General features: G+C 39.7%; 1 protein-coding gene across 6 annotated transcripts in view; it reads right to left on the bottom strand.

Moving 5' to 3' along the window:
- Window positions 1-14,053, bottom strand: part of NSD1 (nuclear receptor binding SET domain protein 1) — a 146,528-nt gene that overhangs the window by 94,899 nt on the left and 37,576 nt on the right. For all 6 annotated transcript variants that reach the window (XM_080675638.1, XM_080675641.1, XM_080675640.1 and 3 more), the window contains one exon: window positions 555-690. In XM_080675638.1, the coding sequence (XP_080531764.1) occupies window positions 555-690 (136 nt within the window). The remainder of the gene's footprint in view (window positions 1-554; window positions 691-14,053) is intronic.

Genomic DNA, 14,053 nt, shown 5'->3' with positions numbered 1-14,053 from the left:
ATATATTAAAATTATAGTAAAATCATAAACCATCTTAAAAGAAAAAAGGGAGCAAAATCAATTTTCAGATCCTATCTTATAGCATTTTAATGATAAATCATCGGAGATTCAAAGAGAATAAGCAATATAACAGTTATTAATGGTAATATTCTAAATCAAGATTTTAAAATTTGAAATAATTTATAACTTATACTCATTTTTATGATGTTTTAGCTTTAACAAAAAAAACCACAATATAAAAACTGAAGATTAAAGTAGAAAAACAAATATACTGAAAAGGATTCTAGACAATGTAAACTTTAGGTAAAAGCCTGACATTTTCCTGGCATCTACAGATAGAATAATTGAAAAAGTTTAAATTATAGAGTAAAATAAAACAAACATATAAAAAAATCCAAAAAGGAAAAATAAATTAGTAACAACCCATTCATGAAATGCTCAAAGGTAAAAATGGATTATTACTAAAGGCAACAAAAATTGGGTTATACTTAAGGAAACTGCGAGTTTATAATTCCAAACTGTTTTTTATCATGTGAAATCAACTGAAATATTACCTTTCATTTTTGAGTGTGTGTTAATCAACGGATCAGAACAAATCCTGCAGGGCCACCATGGGCGTCTCTTGAATTTTGCCCAGATAAGATCTCCAACTTCATACTTCAGTGGCGTTGACTTTTTCTTGGGTTGACACTTTAGACAGACAAAAACATCGGCATCAATAAGAATCAAACTTTTTCCCATTAGCCTTCTAAGAAAGCAATGTCTAAAAAATTCTAGATGAAAACACTCCAGCTTAACAATAATTACAACTAAAATGCTTTGTCTTATTTGTTCATAACATAGCCCTTTATACAGTAGTAAATCTTAACTTGTATTTGTTTTATATAAGTAATCTATCCATATTCTGGGAAAATAAATCAGCTATTTTAATTTATAAAGAACTAAAAAGTGAAATAAACAGAAACATACCAAGGAAAAGATTATCTTTGCCCTAGTCCTCGGATCACAACACAACATCGCGGGAGGGGGAGGGAGGAGGAAAATTATAAAAAGAAATTGTAACAATGTCAAGAGACTGTGATTCCAGTATGTTATTTGTCAACTATATCTCAATAAAACCAGGGTGGGGAGTAGACTGTGGTCCCTTCTGAAGGTGATAGTCTACATCCTTCCCAAACAAACAGACATCCTATTTGTTAATGAACAATAATGGAACAAATGAAATAATCCTAAAAGGTACAGGCTAGATTCCAGCAATGTCAATACAACTGACTTGTTTATTTCCCAGGACATGCAGGAGAGATTGCATCCAGAACAGTGCACTGCACAGCTCCAAAGGACAACATTCATGTGGAATACAATGTGCATCAAGCTCCTTTGGACTTGTCCAATGAAGAGACCATGAGTTAATCTTTTCTCAAAAAATAATATCTAATTTCCTCCACTTCAGATCTAAATCCATATCCATGCCTTTAACACCTAATAAACAGTACAGATCTCCTGCCTTCCTTCTCTCAGACTTAATCTTCCCTCCTTAATGCTGAAAACACTATCCACCTGGCACAGATTAAGTATTCAAAAAGAGTAAGCTGAGTGAACTAATATAATTCAAATAAAAATAACAATGTCTGAGGCTTAAGGATATCAAACAACTGGGCTCAATTTAATGATTTATAAGTTACCATTTGAGTTTAAGACTCTATTCACACAGAACTAAGTTAAATCTCACAGAAAGCCTTTACTGAAAATACTGTGATTATTTCCTTCATGTATATAGTTACTAGGAAATGAGACAAACTACATCTTATTATATAAATTTTTAAAAGCCCAACAGACCTTTTTTGCCTGTTATCCATTTGCAAGTTATCAGAAAAAAAAACATGACTTCAAGGCTAGATGGCTTTGGAACTTTAAAACCAAGATACCAAGACAGGTGGAAAAACAAATACTTACTTGCCTCTACTGAAAACTACAATTTGAGTGAGTTTCCCACAAATTTTTGACATAATTTTATTTGTGATCAATTAATTTGTCAATTATTGCTAAATATGAAATTTGCTTGTTTATTCAATTTCTAAATTCTAATCAAACCTCGGTTCTCAAACATCTCAAAACAATTCAGTTCTCGACCTAGTTGTTCACAGAAAAAAATGTTGCGGAGCAAAACTTGGGTTTTTAACCTTTCAAGCTGATACCCCAGCATGACAAAAGTCTCTCAGGCAACAAACAAAGGAGAGAATGCTTTTGTTGCTGGCGGATATCCTCAATTAGTATAATTTTAAAACATAAAGAGGCCATCAAGAGTGCTAATGTGCTAAGGGTGTGAAAGTGCTCACATAATAAGAATCACAGGCAATTGAATAGGTAGAAAAACTGTTGTTGATTGTATAAACAAAAAGCAGTTAGCTGGTGATAGCATTTCCAAGGCAGTGATATGTGAAAAATTAATTTAAGGATAGTAGGGGGTGGTTTGATACATTTAAGAGAAGTGTTTATTTGTAAACAGTATATTAGACATGTACTGTATATAAAAACGTTAAAACAGAATAACTTAGGGGTTTGGAATGGATTAATTCAATTTACACTATTTCTAATGGGGAAAAATGATTCGGTTTTCGAACAAATCGCTTCTTGAACAGCCTTCCGGAATGAATTAAGTTTGAGAAAAGATGTTCCACTGTACTTTAAATAAACTAACATTTACTTGGTTTTTGCTATGTGCCAAGCACAGCTTCCCCTTTAATCCTCTTAAGATAGATACTATGTTATCACTCTTATTTTACTATATACCTTTAGTCAAGTAGTAGTGAGTGATTTTTAGTAAGTGGCAGAGCCAGGATTCAAAGCTGGGCCGTTCAGCTCTGGATCCCAAACTCTTAACCACTATCTTATTATCCAATAACAATAAAACTCCATTATTATTACATGCTTTATGATAAATCAGCCATAATCAATCTATGACATGATGTTGGTTCTGTCTTCCCCTACTACTACAAAGTAATTATACTATTAGGAAATATAACTATGAAACACATGCCTTCCATAGGTAGTGGAGAAAGAACATGAGTGGTATCAGGTAAAGTAAGAAGCCAGAATCACACTACCAGACAAAGTAGTAATGAGTTTTGTCCTCTGACTTCATCACAAATTATGTCACCTTAAACAAGCCAATTAATTCTGCCTCAGTCTCCTAATCCATAAAACCAGGAAAGACACACCTACTCTACCACAAACCATCAAAATGAAATAACTATTAATTCCACTCCTAATATTTTCACCCAAAAGAAATAATCCAAACAAGTAAAAGATTGTAGGACGATATTTCGGGCAATTATTTACAACAACAAAAAGTTAACATCCAGCCCAGGCCAGTGTGGCTCAGTTGGTTGGAGCATTATCCCATACACCGAAAGGTGCACGTTTGATTCACCGTGAGGATACATGCCCATGCTGCGGGTTCCAACCCCTCCCCCGACAAAATCCAACTGACCTTAATACATAAAAAGTTAAAAATAGGCAAGAATTCCGAACCAAAGAGATGCTTCCAAACATGAAAACAGAGAGAATAAGAACAAGGGGGTAAAAAAGAAATATAACTCTTAAAATTTCACCTTGGGAAGAAAGACTCCCAAATAACTCTTGTTAAACTCACAAAGCTCAGCAAGAGATGCAAGGATGAATTCCTGATCCCAAAACACTTGGGGAATAACAGGAAGACTAGAGAGAAAAATTAGATTTATAGAAATAATAGCAGAAGTTGGCTAAGAATTCAACAGAACTAATCCACTGGTTCAGCAAATCCTGAGAATAAACAAACAGAAATCTATACCTAGACACATCAAAATATTACAAACAAAACCAAACAGTCCCTCTTCTCCCCACAAAAAGAAAAGAAAACCTTTCAATACAACCAGAGGAAAAAAGATACATTACTCTTAAAGGCAGGAGATTGCTAATTCCCAAATACTGACCTCACCAGCAACAATGGGAGTCAGAAAGACAGCATGGAATGATATTATCAATATGTCTTAAGAAAACACCTGCTAATCTAGAAATCTTTGCCCAGCAAAAACATCCTTCAAGAAGGAACACTAAAGCCTGGCCTGTGTGGCTCAGCTGGTTGGGCATCATCCCCTACACCAAAAGGTTGCCACTTCGATTCCCTGATCAGGGCACACCCCCAGTCAATTGATATTTCTCTCCCTCTCTCTCTCTCTTCCTCCCTCCCTTTCTAAAAACCAATTTAAAAAAAAAATATATATATATATATATATATATATTAAAAAGGAGAACTAAATACAATTTCAGTCAAACCAAAACTGGAAGAGCAGATCCTCTTCCAGTTCTAAAATTCTAAAACACTCCAGACAAAAGGAAATAATCTCAGGTCTGAGACATGAAAAAAAAAAAAGGGGATAAATGTATAAAATGAACAGTGACTGTTTAAAACAACAATGTCTAATGAAGTTTAAAAGGAAAAACAAAAATGAATTAAAATTTACAACAATACTCCATTTTGAAAAGGGGTAATGAGATTAAAGTATTCTTGAAGTTTACATATTATTAGAGAGAAATAAAGTGTTTTAAATTCTATGTATTGTCAGGGAAGAAGGTAATGGGAATTTGAAATACTAAAAATTTTGTAATTTTGGGGGTAACCTCTAAATAACAGAAACCAAATATATAACTTCCAAACTTGTATGGGGGGGCGGATATAAAAGGAACAATGAAAAAACTTTAAGTCCAAAAGAAGACTGGGAAGCACTGGGTGCTGTGGCTCCATTGGCTGGGCATCATCCCATGCACCAAAAGGTTGCTGGTTGGATTCCTGGTCAGGACACATGCCCGGTTTCAGGCTTGATCTCCAGAGGGAAATATGCTGGAGGCCGTGGATAGATGTTCCACTCTCGCACCGATGTTTCTCTTTTTCTCCCCCTCTCCCTTCCTCTCTCTCTAAAAATCAGTAAAAAGAAAAAGAAAGCAGGGAAGAGGAATAAAGAAAAATAAACAAGGCAAATAGACAAATAGCACCTGGTAGCAACTGCAGTTGCTAAAGGGGACGAAATAATAATTCATTTAACCAGAAAGATACTTTTTAAAGTGTTATGCCTCTAATAACATAGCCTCAAAATATTGAAAGCAAACATTGTCAGAACTATAAGAAAAAATAAATTATAATCATAGTGGAAATAAACCTCTCAGTAATTAACAAAATAAGCAAAAAAAAAAAAAAATCACTAAGGGTTTAAAATTTTCAGCATCACGCCCCAGTGGTTTGGCTCAGTGGATAGAGAATCGGCCTGCGGACTGAAGGGTCCCAGTTTCGATTCCAGTCAAGGGCACATGCCCAAGTTGCAGGCTCAATTCCCAGTAGGGGTCGTGCAGGAGGCAGCCAATCAATGATTCTTTCTCATCATTGATATCTCTCTCTCTCTCTCTCTCTCTCTCTCTCTCTCTCTCTCTCTCTCTCTCTCTCTCCCCGCCTTCCTCTCCCTCTCTGAAATCAATACAAACATATTTAAAAAATAAATAAATAAAATAACATTTTCAGCATCAAGAATAACAAACTTGCCCTAATGAATACATATAAATTCCTACACTCCCATTGTGGAATATACATTTTTTCCAAGCACAGGATATATTTATAAATATTTACCATGTACTGTACCATAAAAGTACTTACTACTCTCAACCAATTTGAAAGGACTGGAATCATTTGGAACATATTAACTGTCCATATGTAATTAAGTTAGTAGTTAATTACAAAAAACATGACTAGAATATGTCTATGTTAGGAAATGAACAAGTATATTGTTAAATAATCTTTAGATCAAAGAATAAATCAGCCCTAACTGGTTTGGCTCAGTGGATAGAGCGTCGGCCTGCGGACTCAAGGGTCCCGGGTTCGATTCCGGTCAAGGGCATGTACCCTGGTTGCGGGCACATCCTCAGTGGGAGGTGTGCAAGAGGCAACTGATCGATGTTTCTCTCTCATCGATGTTTCTAGCTCTCTGTCCCTCTCCCTTCCTCTCTGTAAAAAAATCAATAAAATATATTTAAAAAAAAAAAAAAGAATAAATCATAACAAACATTAAAAAATATTTTTAACTGAATGATAAAATGTCACATCAAAAATCATGAGGAAGGAACATATACTCTAGCATTTTTCAAAGAGCAGCAAGAAAGTCAATGTGGCTAAAACAGAGCAAGCAAATGAGAGAACAGGAAGAAATGAAGTCAGATAAATGATTCAGGGAGAGGAAGACATATGCCTTATTTATACCCTTTTACTCTGAGTAAGATAGACCATCTTTGAAGGGTTGATGTTTTAAAAGGACCATTCCGAGTGCCATCCTGAAAACAGCCTTAAAGAGTTGAGATAGAAGCACAGAGACCTACTTAGAAGGTTACTGCAATAATTCAGGTGAGATATATAACAGTTATGTGAACAAATCTACGATTGGCAGTGGGGGCAAGAAATAGAAAGAACCAATGAAGTGTACTAATGGAGTGATATAGGTGCTACAGAAAGAGAGAACTCAAGGATCACTCTAAGGGTCTATGCCTTAAATATGAGAAAGAAGGAGTTGCCATTTATTAAAAATGAAGTGGTACCCCATTATCTGCGGTTTCCCTTCCACAGTTTCAGTTGCCCTCTGTTAACCGAGGTCTGAAATATTAAATGGAAAATTCCAGAAATAATTCGTAAGTTTTAAAATGCATACTGTTCTGAGTAATATGATGAAATCTCAAGCAGTCCCCACCCAGTCCCAATCCACCCAGGACATGAATCATCCCTTTGTCCGTCATATCCATGCTGTACATGCTACCTGCCCAATAGTCACTTAGTAGCCCTCTTGGTTACCAGATCAAGGGTCAAAATATTGCAGTGCTTGTGTTCAAGTAACCCTTCCTTTATTTAGTAATAGCCCCAAAACATAAGATAGTGATGCTTCTAATTCAAATATGCCAAAGAGAAGCCAGAAAGTGTTTGTTATATATCAACAGAAGGAAGGTAGTAACCTAACACTGTCACAATGTCTAAGTCATTCATCAAGCTTTGTCTCTATATGTGGGCATTTTATCATCACAAGAAGGGTGGGTGCAGTACAATAAGGTATTTTGAGAGACCCCACTCACATAACTTTTATTACAGTATCTATATATATAAAAGCCTAAGCGACCAAACAACTGGTTGCTATGATGTGCACTGACCACCAGGGGGCAGACACTCAACACAGGAGCTGCCCCCTGGAGGTCAGTGCACTCCCACAGCCAACCTCCTGCAGTCCCTCCCCCCTCCTGCCAACTTCCTGCGTTCCCTCCCCCAGGCCACAGGCACCCCCCCCATTGGCCCCAATTGGGGCGGGGGGCTGACTGGCCAACCTCCCGCAGTCTCTCCCCTGGCCAGCTGACCCCATTCATGCACAAATTCGTGCACCGGGCCTCTAGCATTGTCATAATTGTTCTATTTTACTAGTTACTGTTTTTTGTGGGGTTTTTAAAATATTTTTATTGATTTTTAGAGAGGAAAGGAGAGGGAGAGAAACATCAATGTGAGAGCATAACATCAATTGGCTGCCTCCTGCACACTCCATACTGGGGATTGAGCCACAAGAGAGGATTATCCAACAAACAGCCACACTGGCTAGGACTTTACTAGCTATTGTTGATAATCTCTTACTGTGCCTAATTTATAAGTTAACTTTATCATAGGTAGATACAGGAAAAAGCATTATATATGCATATATATATATATGTATGTATGTGTGTGTGTGTATATATATATATATACACATATATATATATATAATTCCAGTACTATCAGTTATCTGTGGTTTCAGGCATCTACGAGGGGTCTTGGAACATATCCTCCATAGATAAGAGAAGACTATACTGTAAAGGTTTTGGGAAGAAACATCTGGAATTTATTACTGGACAAGTTAAGGATGAAACTCCAATTTCACAACCAAGTGCAAATGCCAAGAAAGCCATTGTATATATACCAGGTATATGATTCTAGAATCCTGACAAGAAATATATTTATAGAGATATAAATTCGGGGGTAATGAGGGTCCAGATAAAAGATAATCAAGAAAGTGAGTATAGCGCGGCTGGTGTGGCTCAGTAGTTGAGTGTCAACCTATGAACCAGCAGGTCACAGTTCGATTCCCCAGCAGGACACATGTCCAGGTTGCAGCTCAACTGACCCCCAGTATGGGGCGTGGAGGCAGCCACTGATGATTCTCTCTCATCAATGATGTTTCTATCCCTCTGTCTCTCTCTGTTCCTCTCTCTGAAATCAGTAAGAAAAAATGTATTTTTTAATTACCATGGGAAGCAAAAAAAATATTAAGAATAAAAAATACACCCAGTCAGCATGATTCAGTGGTTGACAGTCAACCTGTGAACCAGGAGGTCAAGGATCAATTTCCAGGTTTCAGGCTTGATCCCTGGTGGGAGGCAGCTGACCAATAATTTTCTCTCATCATTGATGTTTCTATCTCTCTCTCCCTCTTCCTTCCTCTCTGAAATCAATAAAGATATATATTTTTAAAAAGAATAAAAAAGACAAAACCTTTAAAGATGCTATTACCACTATTAAAAAATTAAATATGCATAATAAAGGACTACGCAAATTTTAAATGTTATGTATAATAGACTCTGGTAGGGGTTTTTATTCCCCCTTTTTATACTTTTTTTAAATAACGTAATTGTTTTTTGCAATTTGGGTTTAAAAGATATCAGTAAAACTTGCCAAACAGGGTTTTTAATTTCTCTCATTGCTCCTCTAGTTATTTGATGATATATTGTTTTAATAATACTAAAAAACCTCAGGTCACTTGATAATAGAGACTTATTATCTTATCTGTCTCTGTAGGTGTCACACAGTAGTGGATGCTCAGATAATGTTTGCTGAGTGTAGTTTAACTAATTCATGTCAAATCACTTATTGACATATTTACTAAATTTGGAAACTAGTAAACAGGAATTATTTCTACACTGTGAAAGTTACGGAAGACTTTTTCTCTTTTCTTACAGTAAACACTTTCAAAAAAATATTTCTTCATAGTTAAGCATTTTATAAATATTCTGAGTGTCTTAAAACTGAATACAGACATGGAACAAACAAGTTCACTGGGAGCTCACAGTCTCTTTGGAAGAGAGAAATTACTACAGAAAAATACTATAGCTCAGTGGTCGGCAAACTCACTAGTCAACAGAGCCAAATATCAAAAGTACAACGATTGAAATTTCTTTTGAGAGCCAAATTTTTTAAACTTAAACTTCTTCTAACGCCACTTCTTCAAAATAGACTCGCCCAGGCCGTGGTATTTTGTGCAAGAGCTACACTCAAGGGGCCAAAGAGCCGCATGTGGCTTGCGAGCCGCAGTTTGCCGACAACGGCTATAGCTGATGAGATGAGGGATGGGGTGTAGGGGTCTGGGGGAAGGAACTAGCTTTATTATTAGTAACAACTTTCTCAAAACAAACTTCAAGAGATAAAGACAGTCAAGGTAAGACTGGCTGGGTACTTCTTGTGAAATAAGGATCGGACCTAGATCCTTCTTGTTTTCTATCTCATATTTTCACTATTCCCCTTTTAGATCATACTCTCTATTCTTCGTTCTCCTCTTCCTGGAATTCCTCACTTTCTCCTAGGTCCCTTCAGGCAGCCTTTCTTCCATCACCTCTTTCCCCGCCCCGCCCCAAATATATTTTTATGGCTACCCGGGAGGAAGGGAGAGGGAGAGATAGAAACATCAATGATGAGAATCATTGATTGGCTACCTACCGCACGCCCCCTAGGGGATCGAGCCCACAATCTGGGCATGTGCCCTTAACCAGAATCAAACCTGGGACTCTTCAGTGCGCAGGCCAACGCTCCATCCACTGAGCAAAACAGGCTAGGGCCCATCACCTCTTATCCCTGGCCTGAGCCCAGTGCCTCTCCACTATATCCTATGTTTCTTAGCTCATTATATTGTTTCCAGTTTCTGTTTATCTATTCCACCAATCTCTAAAGTTAATGAGGACAAGGTGTCATTTACATTTGTATCCCCATATCTGGGACAAAAATACATGTTCAACAAAATAAAAGCATTTTAACTGAACCAAAATAGGCTGCAATGGGTCATATCCTAAGCAGCAAAATTAGGTGCCTTATTCTATCAACTTCAGCACCTGTCAAAAATTGAGTCCTGCCGAAACCGGTTTGGCTCAGTGGATAGAGCGTCGTCCTGCTGACTGAAGGGTCCCGGGTTCGTTTCCGGTCAAGGGCATGTACCTTGGTTGCGGGCACATCCCCAGTGGGAGGTGTGCAGGAGGCAGCTGATCGATGTTTCTCTCTCATCGATGTTTCTAGCTCTCTATCCCTCTCCCTTCCTCTCTGTAAAGTATCAATAAAATATATTTAAAAAAAAAAAAATTGAGTCCTTTGGCCCTAGCAGGTTTGGCTCAGTGATAGAGCACCAGCCTGCAGAATGATGAGTCATGGGTTCGATTACAGTCAAGGGCACATGCCTAGGGTGTGGGCTCGATCTCCCATGAGCGTGTACAGGAGGCAGCTGATCAATGATTCTCTCTCATCATTGATGTTTCTATCCCTCTCCCTTCCTCTCTGAAACCAATAAATAAAAAATAAATTTAAAAAATATTGAGTCCTTTGAACACCTAATACTACTCACTTTCAAGATAAGTCAGACAAGTATGGCTCAGTTGGTTGGAGCGTCATTCCATATAACAAAGGGTGGTGGGTTTGATTCCTCATAAGGGCACATACCCAGGTTGCGGGTTCCATGCCCAGTCGGAGTGTGAGCAAGAGGCAGCTGGTAGATATTTCTCATATCAATGTTTCTCTCTCTCACTTCCTTTCTCTTTCTCTCTCAAATCAATCTATACTAATAAGAGTAATATGCTAATTAGACTGAGAGACCTTCCCGGATGTCCTTCCGGACAAAGCCGGGGGCTTGGCCAACCTGCAAACTGCCCCCAGGCCCTCGCCCAGGCTGCCCCACCCCCCGGCCCAGGCTGCCCCCTCCCCAGCATGGACCTCCACCCCGATGGGGGCATGGATGGCCTGCAAATGGCCATCAGCCCCTCTCCCAGGCCAGCCATGATTCCCAGCAGGGACCCCCCGACCCCAATGGGGTGTGGCAAGCCTGAAAACAGCCCTCAGCCCCTGACTCAGGCTGGCCCCACCCACTGTAGAGACCCCCCCACCCCAACGGGGACATGGCCGGCCTGCAAACCCCCAGCGGCCCCTCACCCAGGTCACCCTGTCCCCCAGCGGGGACCCCCCACCCCAATTGGGGTGTGGCCGGCCTGCAAACTGACCCAGGCCCCTTGCCCAGGCCGGCCACGCACCCCAAGGGGACCCTAACCCTGATCCGGGACCCTCTTCAGGGCAGACTAGCCGGCCCCCACCATGCACCAGGCCTCTATCTATACTAATGAAAGAATAATATGCTAATTAGACCGGATGTCCTTCGGGACAAAGCCATGGTGGCAGGGCCAAGGCAGAGGCAGTTAGGGGTGATCAGGCCAGCAGGGGAGAGCAGTTATGGGGATCAGACCGGCAGGGGAGAGCAGATAGGGGGATCAGGCCAGCAGGGGAGAGAAGTTAGGGCGATCAGGCCGGCAGGCAGGTGAGCGGTTAGGAGCCAGCGGTCCCAGATTGCGAGAGGGATGTCCGACTGCCAGTTTAGGCCTGATCCCGCAGGAATTGATTCTCCTCTAAACTGGCAGTCGGACCTCCCCCAAGGGGTCCCGGATTAGAGAGGGTGCAGGCCGGGCTGAGGGACACTCCCCTCCCGTGCATGAATTTTGTGCACCGGGCCTCTAGTAAAAAATAAATTTAAAAAGAAAGATAAGTGAGAAAGAGAAAGATAAATACTTATATGTGAGATCCTTAAAAAAAAAAGCTAAATCTGTAAAAAGCAGAGTTACCAACGGATGAGACAAAGTGAGGAAAATAGTGATGTAAGCACTGTAGCTGTTAGCTTATATAAACACTGTAAATGTTAACTTATATTATTTTAAAACTTTGAAATTAGAAGCCTTGTTCTTCCTCCTCTATTCAGGCCTGATTCTACCCTAAGTAGCAATACACAGGGTTCTATTTATTTTTACCTTAATTATTAGTATGAAACCATTTTGAAAGAGAGTATAGCATAATGGTTAAAAGCATGGGTTCTCAGGAATCATACTTCATAAAGTTGTTATAAAGTGCCTGTGACATAGTAACAACTGAAAAGACACTTACTATATTACTCACTGTATTTTTTTGCATAGATACATTATTGCAATTACTTTAACCTCTACTAATACTATGTTTACAGAAAAATATTTCAAATTCCAAATATGAACTAAAAATACTTAAATATAAATACAACTTAGCATTCAAAACTTTTAATGTCAATCAAATGTAGTACATATCATTTACACAAACAGTGTTTAAAGCCCTCTATAAACTGGCCCCAACCTGCCCACACCAGCTTATTTTTTATCTATACTTTAAAATGTAACCGGAGTGTAATCTGCATTAATATTTCCTCATACTCCTCAGTATGCCCTACTTCGTTATACTGTTTAAATATGTCCTGCCTGGCCGGTGTGGCTCAGTAGCTGAGCGTCGACCTATGAATCATAAGAAGGTCACATTTCGATTCCCGATCAGGCACATGTCCGGGTTGTGGGCTCGATCCCCGGTGAGGGCGGGCAAGAGGCAACTGATTAATGATTCTCTCATATCATTGATGTTTCTATCTCTCTCTGCCTCTCCCCTCCTCTCTGAAATCAATAAAAATATTTTTTAAGTAAATAAATATGTCCCATGCTTGCCTGGCCAGCGTGCCTCGGTGCTTGAGGTCAACTTATAAACCAGGAGATCACGGTTCAATTCCTGGTCAGCGCACATGCCCTGGTTTCAGGCTTGATCCCCAGTAGGGGGTGTGCAGGAGGCAGCTGATCAATGTTTGTCTCTTGTAATTGATGTTTCTATTTATCTCTCCCTTCCTCTCTGAAATCAACAAAAATATATATTTTTTAAAAGTTAAAAATAACTCTGTCCCATGCTTCCTTAAAGAACAAACCCTTCCCTACTCAACCTACTCCCATAGCATCTTGCCTTTTTGGCAGTGCTGATTTAGAGTAATCACATTAGAGATAAAGCTATTGCCCCTGTTACTAAGGACTATCTTGGATCATTTTTATTAGGGAAACTACAATACATGATAAACATATGTAGACACAACAACATTATCAAACCCAAAATGCTAACAGATCATTTCCTTTTCTTTTGGGCCAGCTTAAATCTAATAGCAAGATATACATTATATTATAACTAAAAATGAATGTCTATTCTGAGGGATAACAAACACTTTGAAAGGCAGAGGGACAAATGACTTGTCCAAGCCTAGAAGTAAATAGGGGTAAGAAGATAAATAGCCACACTATCCTGTACATTTGTAAACCACTAAATCTTTAAAGTCTTAATTTCCTTTGTTTATAATTAAACTAGAGGCCCGGTGCACAAAATTCATGCACAGGGCGGGGGGTGTCCCTCAGCCCAGCCTGCACCTTCTCCAATCTGTGACTCCTCGAGGGATGTCCGACTGCCCGGTGGGATCGGGCTTAAACAGGCAGTTGGACATCCCTCTCACAATCCAGGACTGCTGGCTCCCAACTGCTCACCTTCCTGCCTTCCTGCCTTCCTGATTGCCCCTAACTGCTAATGACTGCCAGCCTGATCACCCCCTAACCCATTCCCCTGCCAGCCTGATTGATGCCTAACTGCTCCCCTGCCAGCCTTTTTTCCCCTAACTGCCCTCCCCTGCAGGCCTGGTCACACCTAACTGCTCTCCCCTGCAGGCCTGGGTCCCTCCCAACTGCCTTTCCCTGCAGGCCTGGTCGCCCCCAACTTCCCTCCTCTGCCGGCTTGGTCACCCCTAACTGCCCTCCCCTGCAGGCTTGATCGCCCCCGACTGTCCTCCCTTGCAGGCCTGGTCCCTCCCAACTGCCCTCCCGGCTGGCCTGATCGCCCACAACTGCC

The sequence above is a fragment of the Plecotus auritus genome, assembly GCF_963455305.1.
Source record: "Plecotus auritus genome assembly, chromosome: 6".
Classification (NCBI taxonomy): Eukaryota; Metazoa; Chordata; class Mammalia; order Chiroptera; family Vespertilionidae; genus Plecotus; species Plecotus auritus.
The sequence above is the reverse complement of the archived record's forward strand: the minus strand, read 5'-3'. Positions and strand labels throughout refer to the sequence as shown.